The 18219-nt window shown below is 52.4% G+C and overlaps 1 protein-coding gene across 1 annotated transcript in view; it reads right to left on the reverse strand.

Annotated features, from left to right (window-relative positions):
- The window catches only part of vwa8 (von Willebrand factor A domain containing 8), a 65402-nt gene that overhangs the window by 18856 nt on the left and 28327 nt on the right, over positions 1 to 18219 (reverse strand). Inside the window, exons 22-38 of the mRNA XM_064309687.1 lie at positions 17520 to 17595; positions 16573 to 16708; positions 16248 to 16367; positions 15341 to 15546; positions 14893 to 15044; positions 12293 to 12401; positions 11785 to 11923; positions 11081 to 11268; positions 10256 to 10378; positions 10043 to 10107; positions 9641 to 9766; positions 8739 to 8848; positions 7693 to 7847; positions 6232 to 6372; positions 6028 to 6079; positions 5752 to 5833; positions 3898 to 4102 (exon numbers count right to left, since the gene is read on the reverse strand). Of these exons, the coding sequence (XP_064165757.1) occupies positions 3898 to 4102; positions 5752 to 5833; positions 6028 to 6079; positions 6232 to 6372; positions 7693 to 7847; positions 8739 to 8848; positions 9641 to 9766; positions 10043 to 10107; positions 10256 to 10378; positions 11081 to 11268; positions 11785 to 11923; positions 12293 to 12401; positions 14893 to 15044; positions 15341 to 15546; positions 16248 to 16367; positions 16573 to 16708; positions 17520 to 17595 (2185 nt within the window). The remainder of the gene's footprint in view (positions 1 to 3897; positions 4103 to 5751; positions 5834 to 6027; positions 6080 to 6231; positions 6373 to 7692; positions 7848 to 8738; positions 8849 to 9640; positions 9767 to 10042; positions 10108 to 10255; positions 10379 to 11080; positions 11269 to 11784; positions 11924 to 12292; positions 12402 to 14892; positions 15045 to 15340; positions 15547 to 16247; positions 16368 to 16572; positions 16709 to 17519; positions 17596 to 18219) is intronic.

The raw sequence follows: 18219 nt of genomic DNA on the forward strand, positions 1-18219 counted from the left end.
ATTCACAGCGTCCTTATTCAGAGCTGCCAATCAAACTGGACCTCATACAACATTCTTAAAGAAATTCCAGAGCTTTAAAGCATTTATTTATTGGAAATGAACAATACAATTAACATGTAATTACAAACCAAAGAAGAACAGCAATTACTGAAGGTAACAAATCGCTGAGTGTGACGATATTAAAGGACGTCAGACATACATTAGCCCTGTGCAGCTATCAGCTGTAGCAGAGGAAACAGCACAGAGTTTATTCCAGAGCGCACAGGGTCCTAAGCTCTGCTACAGAGGCTGAATTCTAGCACAGTGTTTATGTCAGGCGCACAGGGTCTACACTCAGAGGCTGAATTCCAGCACAGTGTTTATGTCAGAGCGCACAGGGTCTACACTCAGAGGCTGAATTCCAGCACAGTGTTTATATCACAGCGCACAGTGTCTACACTCAGAGGCTGAATTCCAGCACAGTGTTTATGTCACAGCGCACAGGGTCTACACTCAGAGGCTGAATTCCAGCACAGTGTTTATGTCAGATGCACAGGGTCTACACTCAGAGGCTGAATTCCAGCACAGTGTTTATGTCAGACGCACAGGGTCTACACTCAGAGGCTGAATTCCAGCACAGTGTTTATGTCAGGCGCACAGGGTCTACACTCAGAGGCTGAGTTCCAGCACAGTGTTTATGTCAGAGCGCACAGGGTCTACACTCAGAGGCTGAATTCCAGCACAGTGTTTATGTCACAGCGCACAGGGTCTACACTCAGAGGCTGAATTCCGCGGTGGTGATGTCAGCGGGCAGAACAGAGGCGCTCTGATAGACTGGCGTTAATTAAAGAGGGAAAGGTCGCCCTCACACCGCCAGCTCGGGAGTGACCTCACAATGCTCTCATTCAGCAGGCCGGCCAGGGGGCGGAGCCAAGGTCTCCCCCACACAAAGAGCACTTGGTGCTCTGAGGAAGCGGCCCCTGTCCAATCAGGAGGCTCGGTTTCTGCAGCCGGCTCGCTCTCGCTGGCCCTCACACTGACACGGCCCCATTACACGACCACTGACACGAGCCGTCAGCGACGAGCCAGACTAATGATCAGCAGGAGAGCGGCGGGCAGGGAGGGGCGGGGGGGGGCAGGGAGGGGGTTCCACACAAACAGGTCCTCACGTTACACGAGTAACACGTTCACTCTGTGCGCTGTCCTTCTGCTCCCGTTCCTCCTCCCCCCTGTCTGGGCAAGGGGCCGTGTTTCGGGTGCCCCAGCACTACCCCCAGGCCTCTCCACTGTGAGCGTTCACCAGGGGAATCATGGGTAAATTTACGAGCTCATCCGTACTGACGAGCGAAGCGCAACCCCACGGCCGCGCCGGAATCTCGCGGGCGGAGACGGACACCCTAGGCCCCGTCTCGGCGCGTTTTGGGCAGAATGGCGAGCTGCTCCGCGGCGTCGGCCACCGGACGCTCAGAGGAATGCGTGGGGGGGGCGGGGTGAGGGGGTGAATGCCCCCTGCCTGGGTCCTGGAGGGGTGGGAAACATCCCAGATGACCCCCCGGAGAGAGGCCGTCCCTGCTGGAGGCCAGGACTGGAATTCCACCCAGAGAATTCCCGGTTATTTATTTACCAGCCAGCGCAGGAATGCTGAAAACAGCCAGAGACCCCGGAGAGACGGCCGCTAATAACTCCAGCCTGACAAACACATGCGCCGTAAATCAGCTGAGTGCACATTAGCGCACGTTAGCGCACGTTAGCACCGCGTAGCCAATCACACATTAGCGCACGTTAGCACCGCGCAGCCAATCACACATTAGGGCACGTTAGCACCGCACAGCCAATCACACATTAGCGCACGTTAGCACGGCGTAGCCAATCACACATTAGCGCACGTTAGCACGGCGTAGCCAAGCACACATTAGCGCACGTTAGCACCGCGTAGCCAATCACACATTAGCGCACGTTAGCACCGCGTAGCCAAGCACACATTAGCGCACGTTAGCACCGCGTAGCCAATCACACATTAGCGCACGTTAGCACCGTGTAACCAACCACACATTAGCACACGTTAGCATACTCCCGCTTATTAATCAAAGCAGGCCAGAAGAGGAGGCCTGAGGCCTTCAGCTCACTGAACAAAAACAAAAATAACCATAAACCCTCTACACTCTCTGAAGACATGCTTCATACCTCAGACTTCATTTAAGCCGTTAAATTTACCCAGCCAGAACGCGCGCACACACACACACAAGACCTTGTTCTCTGGTCACCTTCCACAGAACGCTTCTGTGACCTCTGATCTTGTGCGCGATGCGACAGCACTATCTGACCCAATCAGGAGGCTCAGATCTATCTGTCCCAATCAGGAGGCTCAGATCTATCTGCCCCAATCAGGAGGCTCAGATCTATCTGCCCCAATCAGGAGGCTCAGATCTATCTGCCCCAATCAGGAGGCTCAGATCTATCTGCCCCAATCAGGAGGCTCAGACCTATCTGACCCAATCAGGAGGCTCAGATCTATCTGACCCAATCAGGAGGCTCAGATCTATCCATCCCCACCGGCATCAATGCAGAAATGCAGGGATAGATCTGTGCCGTTATCTTCAATTAAAATCATTAATGCTGCAGTATGCACGATTTTCTGCACATATGAAACTCCTCATACGCCTTCCACAGAAAAATCCTATCAAACCTGGAATTAGTTTAAGTGTACTACTCTAAGAGCTGCCTCTTCATGTGAAATGTGCCAATACACCATGGCTGTGTATGCTGGGTACATATTGCACTGTGTTAATACAGTATTATTTGTTCTTTCACATTTTGACTTGTGTGACTTAATGGTGCCCCTGTGTGGTTACATACAATACTGCATGTTTTTCACTGGGTTGTGGACTCCTAATAACGGCAATGCTGTTGTTTAATAGGTATGAGAGGTGTTGATTGCCAGTATATATTTCACGAGACCAAGATTAATAAACAATACTGTACATTTATCGATAGTGAAGCAAGTCATTTCAGTTTGATGGGTATTTAACCCTTTAACTCTGGAGTTTAGCGTTTCCAGGACATAAAAACCCAATTATTATACATGTCAGAAGTAATTCTTTACAAGCCTTACAACAGCAGAGATAACATTTAAGCTTTATTTTCAAGCTTCACTTATAAATTATAGGTCAGGTGGCACCACCTTCAGATCAGCCCTATATATCGACTAATAATCCATGTGTTACAGACGACAAAACTGAAAACACCCAAAATGTACCAGATTCTGTGTCAAAACTAAAACGCTTCAAAATCAGCTGGGTTATGAAATGGATTGGGAGGCATTTGAAACAATTCCTGAAATAAACCTCCCTTCTGCAGGCGATCTGCCTGCTGTCCACCGCAAAGCAAAGGCCACTGAGGCAGGAAGCTGAGAGCACGTCTGCAATCTGACATTCTGACCTTTAGCGCAGACGCTGATCTTCTGTACTGAGGCTCGTACCCCGGCCCTGACGGGGTCTCAAGCGGCTCGTACCCCGGCCCTGACGGGGTCTCAAGCGGCTCGTACCCCGGCCCTGACGGGGTCTCAAGCGGCTCGTACCCCGGCCCTGACGGGGTCTCAAGCGGCTCGTACCCCGGCCCTGACGGGGTCTCAAGCGGCTCGTACCCCGGCAGTGAGGGGGACCCAAGAGGCTCGTACACCGGCAGTGAGGGGACCAGAGGCTCGTACCCCGGCCCTGACGGGGTCTCAAGCGGCTCGTACCCCGGCCTTGACGGGGTCTCAAGCGCTTGTACCGCCTACGGGTCTCAAGGCTGTACCCGCCCTGCGGGTCTCAAGCGGCTCGTACCCCGGCCACGACGGGGTATCAAGCGGCTCGTACCCCGGCCCTGACGGGGACACAAGAGGCTTGTACCCTGGCCACGATGGGGATGCAACCCTACCTGCACTGGCCGCCCGTCCTCTGCACCGATCATGTTCCTCCACTCCAGCAGGGAGCGCTGCAGGCTGTCCAGGCCCGTCTCCCACAATCGCACATAGCCGCCCATGTCCACCGTCACCACCCCTCCGCTGCCCATCGCTGCCACAACAACGTCTGTGTTCGAAACCTTGGACAGCCAGCTAGTGTACGGGGAGACAGTCATCGACCTGCAGACAAAGGACAGAAACAGCATTAACATGGGGACATGCATACACACATATACATACACATATATACAGGGCCATCCACAATGTTGGGACAAAGACATATTTTGTCTTGACTTGGCTCGGTACTCCACAATTTTAAACTTGTAATCAAATGATTCATATGTGAATTCAAGCGCAGATTCTCAGCTTTTCTTAAAGGGTAACATGACTACTTTCATTTACCAAACATAGAAAGTATTGACACGCATATTCCAAATGTTGATGAGTCTCTTACAAGAGAGGAGCTGATCCTTGGTGATAACATCTGTAATAGCTCATCTCCACCTGTAAGGGGCAGCAGAGCGCCACTATGACCTACGCTGTTGTTGCATCTGTATCACAGTTTGAGGTCCTGGGGCTCATGTAAGATTAACAGAATGAAGTAAAAGGCTGTAGCGCAGGTACGTCTGCCAGAGGATCCATAAACAGGCAAAAAAATGACTGAGTATTCTTGTGAGTTTTGATATATAATCACAAGACATAAAGCTGGCACCAAACAGGAGACCTCTTCCTTGGCTAAGTTTCACATGGAGAAGGGGAAACCCTAAATGATGAAAGTCAAGCCCTGGAGTATTGTGAGAGTCACACAGTTAAAGAACAGGTTTGGCTCAGTGACCATAAACACCCCCACTCTAAATCAGGTGTGAAAACGCAGAAAGGAAGACATGGTAAATGGTAAATGGTAAATGGACTGCATTTATATAGCGCTTTTATCCAAAGCGCTTTACAATTGATGCCTCTCATTCGCCAGAGCAGTTAGGGGTTAGGGGTTAGGTGTCTTGCTCAAGGACACTTCGACACGCCCAGGGCGGGGTTTGAACCGGCAACCCTCCGACTGCCAGACAATCGGTCTTACCTCCTGAGCTATATCGCCCCTATGCTGGTGGGCGTCTGTGGGGGGAGCAGAGAAGAGAATCTGCCTCACTGCAGGTCCTGTGTATCTGTGCTAATCTCCAGGCCCTGTGTATCTGTGCTAATCTCCAGGCCCTGTGTATCTGTGCTGATCTCCAGGCCCTGTGTGCCTGTGCTGATCTCAGGGCCCTGTGTATCTGTGCTAATCTCCAGGCCGTGCCTGTGTGATCTCGGCCTGTGTCTTGCTATCTGTCACTGCAGGCCCAGTGATTGCCTATCTCAGCCATGTATCGTGCACTCAGGCCCTGTGTATCTGTGCTATCTCCAGGCTGTGTATCTGTGCTACTCCAGGCCTGTATCGTGGACCCGCCTGTATCGTGGTAATCTCAGGCCCTGTGTGCTGTGCTAATCTCCAGGCCTGTGACTGTGCTATCTCCAGGCACCTGTTGTATCTTGCTCTCAGCCGGACTTGCGACCAGGCCCTGTGTATCTGGCTAATTCCAGGCCTGTGTACTCTGAGCGATTCGCCTGTGTGCCTGTGTGATCAGGCTGTGTATCTGTGCTAATCTCCAGGCCCTGTGTATCTGTGCTGATCTCCAGGCCCTGTGTATCTGTGCTAATCTCCAGGCCCTGTGTATCTGTGCTGATCTCCAGGCCCTGTGTATCTGTGCTAATCTCCAGGCCCTGTGTGCCTGTGCTAATCTCCAGGCCCTGTGTATCTGTGCTGATCTCCAGGCCCTGTGTGCCTGTGCCTTTACCTCGGGACGGGAATGTATTTGACCTTCTTCGAGCTGAGGTCCGTCACCTCCAGGTAGGCCGCTGTCATCGGGGGAGTCACGTCTGAGGAAGAGGGGTGGCAGTTAGGGAACTGGGCTCGTAACCTAAAAGTTTGCAGGTCAAATTCTCGCATAAGACACTGCTGTTGTACCGCTAAGAAAGGTAATTAACCTGCATTGCTTCAGTGATTGGCTGATGCTCTAACCTTTGGGGTAGATGTGCTTCAGAGCTCTATGGTGATTGGCTGAGCCTCTAACCTTTGGGGTAGATGTGCTTCAGAGCTCTATGGTGATTGGCTGAGGCTCTAACCTTTGGGTTAGATATGCTTCAGAGGTCTTTGGTGATTGGCTGAGGCTCTAACCTTTGGGTAGAGTGTCAAGGTGATGGCTAGCTCTAACTCGGTTAGCTCGAGGCTTGGATTGGCTGAGCTCTAACCGGGGCATGGGCACGCTCCCACTCACGATCTGATTGGCTCCCAGGAGACTCACACAGTTGACCCTCTTGGGGGGCCCCGCGCGATGCCTTCCGCCATAAAACACGTCGCTCCCCTTCCCGCCACTGAGGGGCGCTGTCCTCTTAAAGCTGTACACCTCGTTGGGCGACTGTGAGGACAAACAGGTTAACCGCTGAGTTTTAAAACGCTCCCACTCCCGCGAGGTAAGAGAATGACCATCACTACTACAGCTTACCCTGACCCCTGACCCCTGACCCCAGGCGACCACTGAACTCTCCACCAGGAGGCCACGGTTCTGAGTCTTCACGCCAGACCACTAGACTCTCAGATTTCTCATCTTCACTTTTTATATATACATTTAAAAACCTGAAATATTTTCCCAAATCTATGTATAGCGATTGCTAATCTAGTCCATGCACCCGTTGTTAAAGAGCCCCACCCTGTAGGATTTGACTGAGCGTAAACAGCAGGTTTAAGAGCAGTAAACAGGGTGAGAAACACAGAGTCCCAGAATCCCACCCTCCTGACACACAGCAGCTCACAGTAAAGACAGAGAGCAACACGCACCAGACAGGCCTTATATTCAGCACCAAAAACAGCAGCAGGTCCACAACCCCAATCAGACCACACGAGGACCAATCAGATGCACTGCTGCAGTAGCATGCTTAACACACTCCGGAGAATCAGGCGTTCAGGCTCAAACCCAACACCATTTCTGAAGCTCGATGTTCTCATTAGGCCACTCAACTCGCTGCCTACATCACGCTCTGTTGATTCTGTGGCAGCGTTTGTGTAAACGGACTGAAATACCTGACATGCTCACGCAGGAGAACAGCCCAGAACATCCACGCTAAAGGGAGGAGCTGTTTACAGCGCTAGGATAACAAACTTTCCCCGGTTCACAGGGAACACGTGTAAAACAGGGTGGTTCTGCAACATTTTTTCCACATTAAAAAAATGATCTATTAATGAGCAATGCGTATTAAACCCACCCATACAGCGTCTGGTTTAGGAAAAATAACGGTAAGAATCTCTTCACAGAAATCTATCGCTGGAGATTCTCAGTAACAGAACCTCAGAAATGTAAACTCTACAATTACACAACTTTTAATTCAATAATTCACTGGAATGGTTTCTTGCATTATGCTAGCCTTAGAAATACACCTCACTTTGGAGCTATGAATATTTAATATCTTAATTGCCAGTAATAGAAAAAAGCTGTCAAGCAAGATCACATTAATATTTTTATATCGGCTTTCTAAAGGAAGAAGCATAAGACACAGCACAATAATAATAACCTGTCTCAAAACCTGAACAAAAACATGCTACCATTCACTACAGGGCGTGTAAATTCACTGCAGGACAGATGAAGGTCGGGTACACATCCCCCCCCAGCTCAGACAGAGGACAGGCGATGGTTTTGGGCGCGCTGCATCCCATCCCCCCGCCCCGCCCCCCCCCGGCTCACCATGAGGTCAGGGAATCCCACCACCAGCGAGGCGAAGGCGCTGGGGTCAGACAGCACGCGATTGGGCGAAACGATCTTCTGCCCCAGAGCCGCGCTCAGGTTCTCAGAGGACAGCTGCTCGCTGGACACTTCCTGCGGGACGGACGCGTCCACGCCTGCGGGACAGAGGAGATTCATGGGTAACGAGAGGCCAGGATTTTAACAGCACGTTCGCTAACAGCCTTGTCTGTATAAATCACACAGATGGGCCAGACCCCAACTCATCCTAATGGTTCTGGAGCCCTGGGTCACCTCAGGCAGACGCCTCCCTCGTTTCAGGCCGTTAAAATGGTGGCTCTGAGGCGACGGTGATGAATGTGCGTTCTCATTGGTCGGCTGTAATTCAGCCAGCAATCGGGCATCGGAGGTCCTGGGCACAGAGTGACTCAGTGGCTGGAGTCTTGTTGGCAGCAGCTGCGCTGTACATCACGGACGTCCCATTTCAGCGCGGGGGGGCAGGGGGGGGCAGGTTTGAGACGGGGCGGACGCAAACGCGCTCTCACACCCAGACGCCGGGCTGCCCAGCGAGACGGTGTCTGTAACGCCGGCCGATCGGGTCAGACGTGTGTGTTTCAGTAAGCCCTCGGAAGCGTGGGGTTGTGATGTCAGAGTCCGCACAGATACGCGAGAAAGGCTATTACAGCGTTTCAGACACGCGGTTATTCAGCGGGTGGGCGGGATCGGGCCGATGTCCGGCTTTCATAAACAACACTCCCGGTGGCAGTAAACAGGGCCGCACCTGCGGGCCCAGACACAGGACATACACCCCCCGTCATCCCCACCCCCCAACCCTCTACCCAAAACGTGGTGTGCAGAACAGGGAGGGGCGGGCGGTCAGGGCTTCTGATTGGGTGGTGGGCAGTTCTGATTGGGTGGTGGAGCAGTGGACAGTTCTGATTGGGTGAGAAGGGAGCTGTGGAGGGTGGGCAATGACTTGGCCCTGGAACCTGGACCGCACACCGTCCGCTATGGAAACCCAGATCAAAGGAGCGGACGATTGCCTCTACCTGACGTCATGCCGAAGCCGGTGCTGACCGCGTCTTCACTGATGGCGTGCAGCTGGCACACGCCAGAGTCCTCCGCCCCCATGTGCATCGGCTTGGTCAGCAGGTACTTCCTGCACACAGAAACAGAGCAGTCAGGTACTTCCTGTACACAGAAACAGAGCAGCCAGGTACTTCCTGTACACAGAAACAGAGCAGACAGGTACTTCCTGTATACAGAAACAGAGCAGTCTTATCCAGAGCGACTTAAATTATGATTTTTTTTTACAAACAATCCCCTCATACAGATATCCCATGAATATTTAAGGTATCAAACCCACTTCCATCGCATTAGAAGCCCATTTGCCAAACCATAATTCTAAACTGACGCCTTCCCACACAGGAAGTAACGATCACAGAAGATCATTCTCATAGTTCCAAAGTCAACCTGACATCCCGGCTGCATCTGACCCCAGGGGATTTAAAGAAGGAGTCGGGAGGAAGTTTATTTTGTAGTTTCAGTTTCAGACCACAGAGCTGAGTCCAAACGCATCCTCTGTGATATGACTGATATCCAAACTGATATCCTGCTGACTGATTGGCTCCTGGGGCACCGTTCACCCCTCTGAGGTAATTCAGTGAGACTAACGCCTTCAGTCAGTTTCCAGAACATTCTGATGTGCGGATGACAGGAGCCCACAGATCCCTGCTCTCACATCAGCAGAGCACGAGGCCTTTTCTCTTCGGGTAACTCACTGGACTTTCTGACACTTTAATTCCAAATACTCCGAAACCCCACTTTTATGACACAATTTTAATTGTAACCGCTGCTGAATAGAAGCCCAAAAGCCCAGCAGAAGTACCCCCTCCCCACCTCACCCCCCCCTCCCCACCTCACCCCCCCCCCCCCCCCCCGGAGGACGTACTTGTCGGTCTTGCTCTCGACCAGCAGCCAGCGATCCTCCGCGACCAGGAAGACAGCCTTCAGGTTGATGGGGAGAGAGATGGTGTGGGTGTGGCCTTCCAGAACATCCAGTACGTCCAGCTGGTTACTGTCCAATCAGGAGAGAGCATGTTTGTCAAACTGAACACATGCACACGGGCATGAATGCATATACATATGCATGCACGCGCACACACACACGTTCACACAAACACGTATAAATATGAGTGTACTTGCAAACACACACGTGTATGCAGACACAAATATATTTCCACACACAAATACCTGTACATGTAAACACGCGCACACGCACACACGCACACACACACACGCACACACACACAGGGGTGTGACACAACAAGAGCCGAGCCGTGTCCAAACCCACCCTTCTTCTTTGTAGAACAGGAGCCAGTTCTTGTGGGCGAATTCCCGGCACATTTTGAAACTCCCCTAACCCAGAAAAACAAACACAAAACGTCACAATAAGCGCCACAACCTGGCAGCCGGTAACACACCTGCCCGCAGGTAAGTCTGAGCAGGCTGAGAGGCCTTCAATGAAAGAGCGATCGCTAAGGAAACAGCCCAGCTGGAGCCTCACCTGGCTCTCCCTGCTGCTCCACCAGCCGGGGCTCTTCCGGGGGGGAGACTCCTCCTTCTCGGGAGACAGCAGCAGCCTGCGCACCGCCCCGGTCACCAGGTCCAGGTGCAGGACAGAGTTACTCTGGAGACCGGCCCGGGATGGGGGGGCGGGGGGGCGGGGGAGGGAGAGGGAGAGAGGGAGAGAGACAGCAGGACCGAGAGAGGGAGGGAGGGAGAGAGAGAGAGTAGGACAGAGAGGGAGGGAGGGAGGGAGAGAGCAGGACAGAGAGAGAGGGAGAGAGAGCAGGACAGAGAGCGAGCAGGACAGAGGGACAGGGAGAAAGAGGAGAGAGCAGGACAGAGAGGGAGGGAGGGAGAAGGAAAAGGGGATATGGAAAGAATAAAATAAAAAAGTGACAGAAATGGATGATGGAGAGAGAAAGTGAGAGTAAAAAAAGAAAAGGGGAAAGAAAGAGGGGAAGAAAGAGAAGGCAAGAGACACAAAGCTAAACGTAAACCTCGACAAACCAACATCTTTAAAAACGCAGCACTGGCAGCATGGGCAATAAAAATTACAGATGAAAAATCCTCAACCCAATGATGTCGTCAGCTTCACTGTGAGCTTCAACTAACAGCCGCCTGACAGATCAAGGACATGTGACTGCCCAATTTTTTAATCAGTCATTATCGTTAATCTCTTTCCGTATCAGTGAAGTTTTTACATAATTAAAACTAAACATGTCACCTGACTGAGCTGTAGTTACGGGGAGTACCTCTGCACACCTGCTTACACAGACTGCTTTACAGGTATAAAGGTGAGACGCATTAAAAGGTGTGACCTCACCTGCTCCTCGTGCAGCACCACCTGGTCGTCGAGCGGGTGCCCGAGCGTGGCCACGGTGACGAAGGGCTGCCAGACGCCGCTGATGGTGCGGGGGAAGACGTCGTACAGCTCCATGCATCGCACGGTGGTCCCGCGCTCCCGCATGGCGTACAGGCACACCGGGTTACACGTCGCCACGTAGACGGCGTCTGACGGACAGGAGAGACCCCGTCAGCACACATCCCCTTCATCTGTTACCCCCGTAAAAAACCCCTGCCTTGCCGCCCGCGGGCTCGCCGCGTTCCTCCCTCCGATCCCGCTACAGCGGAGGGGCGGGGCATGGCGCACCCGCTCCGTTACATTTTGATTTTTGGAGAGAGCTTTATTTAGGGAGCCGATGGCCGGCGCTAAGCTCAGAAGACCAGGTCTGGTGAGGACAGCGACCCCAAGGCACAACTCTCTCTATTTTAGAGCCTCATTTCCGTTTGGAATGCCCTTTGACCTCCCCATGGCTATAAGTGTGATGTGATCATGTAAAACTCATTCACAAACAGCAGAACTGTGTTTGAGCTGCACTCTGCACTCAGGAAATGAGCTGATCTGGTGTTTCTATTCACTGCAGCCTGCGCTGTGGGTCCTGAGAGGAGTCAGCCTGCAGACAGCGGACTGACAGACAGATGGAACGGACGTCCCGGGGCAGGGCCGGGGCAGGCTCTTTCCCCCACCTTTGGCCGTGGCGACGTCACAGACGATGTTGACCTCGTTCATGGGGATCTGCCAGTGGGCCTGCTCCTCGGTGAAGCTCATGGCTCTGGATTCGTGTCTCTCGACGGGATACGCCTGGACCCGCAGGAACACGGGACCCTGGAACACAGAGCAGCCCGTTAGCACGGTGTGGAACACCGGAAACACAGAGCACGTTAGCATGGCGTCGAGCACAGGAAACGCTGAGCACGTTAGCATGGCGTCGAGCACAGGAAATGCAGAGCAGCCAGTTAGCACGATGTGGAACACCCTGTTAGCACATTTTGGTAACAGGTTTTTGTTTTAGCCCAGCACTATGATAACAAATTCTTATTATCAAAGTCTTGACTATAGACCATTAACATTTAATTAGTTGAATCAGGTGATGTAGTGCTGGGTTAAAACACAAAACTGCACCCACACCGGCACTTTTCGGATAGGTTTGGACCCCCCTGCTTCATGTGAAGGGGCCGGTGGATCTGTAGTTACCTTGATATCGATTCGGTGCGACTCGGTCGGACACAGAAGCTTGCGCCTGGCGTTGCCGGCCTGGTTCATGGTCCAGTAGCCCGTCATCCGGCACTCTGGCAAGGCCAGTCTGGGGAGGGAAAGACCACAAGCCTTCAGCTGCTCCGTCCACCTTCCAGAACCTTCCCTGCAGACCTGTCTCTATACACACCTTCCAGAACCTTCCCTGCAGACCTGTCTGTATACCACTTCCAAACTTCCAACCTTCTACACACTTCCAGAACCTTCCCTGCAGACCTGTCTGTATACACACCTTCCAGAACCTTCCCTGCAGACCTGTCTGTATACACACCTTCCAGAACCTTCCCTGCAGACCTGTCTCTATACACACCTTCCAGAACCTTCCCTGCAGACCTTTCTGTATACACACCTTCCCTGCAGACCTGTCTCTATACACACCTTCCCTGCAGACCTGTCTCTATACACACCTTCCAGAACCTTCCCTGCAGACCTGTCTGTATACACACCTTCCAGAACCTTCCTGCAGACCTGTCTCTATACACACCTTCCCTGCAGACCTGTCTGTATACACACCTTCCAGAACCTTCCCTGCAGACCTGTCTTATACACACCTTCCAGAACCTTCCCTGCAGACCTTTCTGTATACACACCTTCCAGAACCTTCCCTGCAGACCTGTCTCTATACACACCTTCCCTGCAGACCTGTCTCTATACACACCTTCCCTGTAGACCTGTCTGTATACACACTGGAGAGAGGCAGTGATGAGCCATGCTCCTTTATACATTTTATATATACAGTCACATGACTGCTGCCATTCGTTCGCTGTGAATATCTCACTTTGAATCACAGAAGGGAGGATTCGCCTGACACCAGCAAGATGTTTTTAAAGTCCTGAAACTCGCAGCCCGAAGGAGACAAACCTCTCTGTGCAGCCTCGCTGTGAAGGGCAGTGGGGATGGAGCCTCTGCTCTCAAACACCAGCTGTTATATTTCTCTTCTCTCCTTTACTGCTCACATCAAATTATTCAATATGAAGCCACAATCTTTTCACGCATCTCATTTTACAAATGTATATTTTTTTGTCGCTTTACAAATACTATTTTTTCTTGGACTGAAAGGCAGATTATGGGGAAAGATGGCTGCATCACTGATGCCCCTGACCTGCATCACTGCTGCCCCTTCACTAATAGCCCCTCCACTGATGTGGCTGATTTCCCTACTGAAAAGGCTGCTGGGGGCTTTAATGCAGCACAAGCCTGACGCCCTGGCAGGCCGGTACAGAAACACAGGCCAGCAAAAAGAGCTGCGTTTAGTCTGACCTGCCCCGCTGGAGCTGCCCCCCATTTACACCCCGATCCGACGCCTCACAGAGCGGCTCTCAGACCTGTCCTTTTACGGGACGCTGCGAGCCGTCCGCATCCCCTGCTCCCAAAAACAAACGGGGCGCAGGAGGGGTCCTAAACCCGGTCAAACGGCTGGAGATAAGGGAGCGCGACATGCCCCCTCACTGTCCCAGGAAAACACTCCTCCAGGAAAACACTCGTTTCTTCCCCCTTTCCATCCTCAGCAACTCTTTTTCTCGAGGATTAATCGAGCTAATCTCAGATAGCAACGAGCCACAGATCTACGCACAACGGCAGAGGAAAGAAAAACAAGAGACGGAAGAAACCAGTATTTTCCTTTATTAGAGAAGAGAACGGTACAGTAGAGTGTGATAGAGCCGGCGCTGGGGTAATAAAGATATGGAGCTGACTCACTCTCTTTCCCATATTCAGGCCTGCGTCTGCACAACGCTCCTCTGTGTCGCTTATCAGCACGTCCTGGAGGGAAAACATTCCCTCACTCGTTTAAAAGCTGTACGGAGAGGAGCTTCTATGTGCTGCTGTGCGTAAACTAAGAGAACACAATCTGCCTCAGTCACAGTACGAGCGCGACAGGCAGCAAACAGGGCCTCTATAAGACCGGCAGGGAGCAGGCACATCTGAAAACCCTGTGATTTAGGTAATGCCCAAACGTACTGAATGAACTGTTTTACAAAGGAAGCTGCTTTTACAGACGCACTAAAGGCAGGAAACTGGCACATAACCAAACCCTGGCAGCCTGCTGTCCTAAACTGCCTTCGATCACCGTCCCCCTCAGCACCAGGCTCCACTGTCTGATCAACATTACTAAACACGCCCACAAACTGTCTGAAAAACGGTAGTGACTTCACATGATTTCTGCTTCACATACAGTACTGTCAGCCAGCCCTGGCATCACACTGGCATCACACGGGCATCACCCTGACCCATCTCTGTGGGCAGTGCCATCACAGTTCTGTCAGAACTCACAGCAAGCGCCCGTTTCTCAGCTCAGGAATTAGCAGCAGTGTTGAGGTCTCAGTATCAGTACCGCCCCACAGGCTCAGACGGCCAATGGCAGCAGTCTGTGTGTTTCCTACACGAGGTAATGTGAGTTTAAACAGCTAAGACTGTAATAATAATAATGCACACTAAACTCAATGCTCCAGTACACAGCAGGTCCCTGCTCCTCTGTGTGGAATGGCTGTGTAGGGGCGGGGTGGGGGGGTGAGAGTTTCGGGGGGGTCCAGCGGCCTTACTCCTTGGCCAGGTGGACGCTGCTGGGCTTGGCCCCGATGGGAATGCCATGCTTGTGCAGCGCGGCCATCAGGATCTCGCGCGTGTCCTTGTTGTACGAGTCGAAATCGAAGACGTTCCGCACCACGTTGGCCAGCCCCTCCTCCGGAAATTTCTATGAGAGGGGGGGAGGAGCAAGAGAGCGACACTTTCACTGACCGAAATAACAGGAGTGTGTGTGTGTGTGTGTGTGTGTGTATGTGAGAGTGCGTGCGTGTGTGTGTGTGTGTGTTGTGTGTGTGAGGGATGATGTGAGTGGTGTGTGACGTGTTGTGTGTGGGTTGTGTGTGTGTGTGGTGTGTGTGTGAGGGTGGAGGTGTGTGTTGTATGCGGTATGGAGTGGGTGTGTGTGTGTGTGAGAGCGTGTGAGCGCGTGTTTGTGTGTGTGTGTACGTGGCGTGTAGGAGGTACCTGCAGGTGCTTGACGATGTTGACCACCTCGCGGGTGGAGTAGGGGTAGGTGATGGTGCCCTGGTCGGCCATGTTGCGCAGTTCCCCAAACGCGGCCACCAGCCGGTCCAGCAGGGCGTCTGGGACGTCCGGCCCGTACTGCTTCAGCATGGCCAGCTCCGCCTGCGGTTTGGGGTTATCCACCGCGTGGCAGCTGAAGATGTCCCCTGTCCCAAACACACCCCCTCACACGCTCAGACCGTCTGCACACACTCATTTACAGGTAAATATTTCAGGATTTAAAAAAAACATTCAATGCTCACTGAAGAGACAAAAACACAGTCTCTCCAAACAATGTAATATCTGGTTCTGAAGGAGAGAAATATAAAAATTCATTCTCCTTGAATTTTCACTTTACTAGTAAGGTGACAAAAATTGATACAAAATCGTTAGTGTCCAGTTTATAGCAAGACTGAAATACTTTCTGTCCTTATATCAGTTGTAAGGCAAAACCAACGAGCCCAGAATCAAATCACCCCATTTTGCTTTGTTTTTCCTGTTTGTGTCGTTTTGTTGTAAACCATGTGACCTTTCAGCCAGCACTATGATTGGTCTACTCCGCATTAACGTTTTTATCTATTCACTGATATTGCGTCCAAATGTACCCCGCGGTGTCAGAAAGACACCCAAAAACAACTCAGAGACGGCTTCAAGACATCCCGTCACTTCCTGACACGCCCAACGACAAGTGGTTTTAACCCTTCGAAGAGCAGGTATTTCTGGAATGTTTTTTTCTAAATTCTAAGTCAGTGTTGTAGAACTCCATGGGGTTTCTACGACCAGTTCAGTTAAGAACATACTGATCACACATTTGCGATCGCACACCTTGCAGGGTTAAGCAGTGACCCCACCCCGCCCCCCCCGTTACCTAGAGCCCCAAAGAAGTCGTTTCCCAGGAAGGGGAAGCCGGGCCGGTTGGCCAGCACCAGCATCCTGAAGTGGGGGTGCATGGGAATGATGTGGGGTCTCCCCGCCGCCTCCGCAGGGTCTGGAACAGCGAGACAAGTCACACACACACATAACACACACACACGCACGCACGCGCGCGCTCGCACGCAACACAACAGTGCAAAGCCTCCTACCTAATGATGCACTGATATGAAAGCTGCTCACTGACACTGATTTCCGATTATTTGTGAAATGTCAGCCGATACCGATTACTGGCCGATTAATCGGTGCGTCCCCGCTCATACCGGAAACGATGCGCCTGCCGTCCGAGAGGATCATCTCTCCGCTCTCCACCAGCGTCTTCAGGATGCAGGTGACGTTGGTGGGGGCCTTGTCCGCCTCGTCGATCACCAGCACGTGGCCCAACTTCACCGCCTTCACCTGGGATTGGAGGGAGAGACACAGAACAGAGAGTCAGCGCTTTCACACAGAAACATGGTGTAGCACGCGGGCCGCCAGAGGAGCGGATTGGTCTCAGTCACACCTGCGTGTGTGTGTGCGCATGTGTGTGTGTGTGTGCGCATGTGTGTGTGTGTGTGTGCGTGTATGTGTTTTAGTTTTGTATTAAAGTCCTAAAAAGGCAACGCACAGCCCACAGCCCTTCTGACTCTGGCCTTCGTATGAGGTACAGAAGGTGTACCCCTCCCCCTCCCCCGGGGCCTTCAAAGCCGCGCTATTAAAACCCAAACGGCCGCCACTGGGCGCTAATTGGAGCTGCAGACGGGAGCAGAGACGGGCCTTCATCCCGCCGAGCAGCCCTGACATCATCAGAGCGCCCCACCCAGGGCCCCTAATGCGCCCGCGGAGAGCCGCCATGACAGAGAAACAGCCAATCAGCACGCTCCTCCGGCCGCCGTCAGGGAGAGGACTACAGCACATCACCCGCCAACCAGCCATGAATCTTTAACCATGCGTCCCCCCAATCAACCGCCCCCACCCACCCACCCCCAGTAGAGCCCCGTTTGCGTCGCCTGGCACAGCGCATACCCCTTCTGAGAATCGACAGGGCCACACGCTCAAGAGCCACACACACCACCGCGGAACACTCCAGAACCCAGAACCCACTTTCCACCAAACTGAGCTTTCCTGCTCTCGCTGCTGTGGCACTGAGTGTGTGTGTGTGTGTGTGTGTGTGTGTGTGTGTGTGTGTGTGTGTGCGCGTGTGCGTGTGTGTGTGTGTGTGTGTACTGACCAGGGGAGAGTCTTCGTACACGATGACACCGTCGCGCACAGAGGGCTGCAGGGTCAGGGTCTGGACCGTGGTGTCCCTGAGAGAGAAGAGACGTTTAACAAACGTGTACGATACACACACACACACACACACACACACGTGTGCGACACACACACGTGTGCGACAACGATACACACACACAAACACACACTAGTGTGTGACAAACAATGATATGATACACAAAGACACATGTGCACACTTGCACACCACGTGAAAAACACACATTCTCACACGTCATATAAGAAACCCCTTAGATACACCAAACAGCGGAAGCATCTGAGTGTCTTACTTGGTGCTACTGGAATGGGATTCGTTTGATGTTCTCAGTTATCTGACTCAAAAAAAAGAAAAGTGGATGTTTGTCCAGGGCAGAGCCGTTGGCCAGGCTGGAGTGCAGCAGTCAGTTATTCCACAACTTCAATCATCTCCACATCTCCCCCTGCAATATTAAAGTCTTCACCGGACCCCCCCCCCCATGCCTCCCCTCACCCCTGGACTCCCACCATGCCCCAGGAGATGGATTAAATAAACGCGGCCCAGACGCCAGCATGTATAGGATCATGTGTATATGCTACTCAGGTCTGTATGATTATGACCAGCGTGCCAGCAAGAGGAGACCTCAGAGACTCTGAAAGACGGTGACTGTGGGGACGGACTGTAT

The sequence above is a fragment of the Anguilla rostrata genome, chromosome 15 (genome assembly GCF_018555375.3).
Source record: "Anguilla rostrata isolate EN2019 chromosome 15, ASM1855537v3, whole genome shotgun sequence".
Lineage (NCBI taxonomy): Eukaryota > Metazoa > Chordata > Actinopteri > Anguilliformes > Anguillidae > Anguilla > Anguilla rostrata.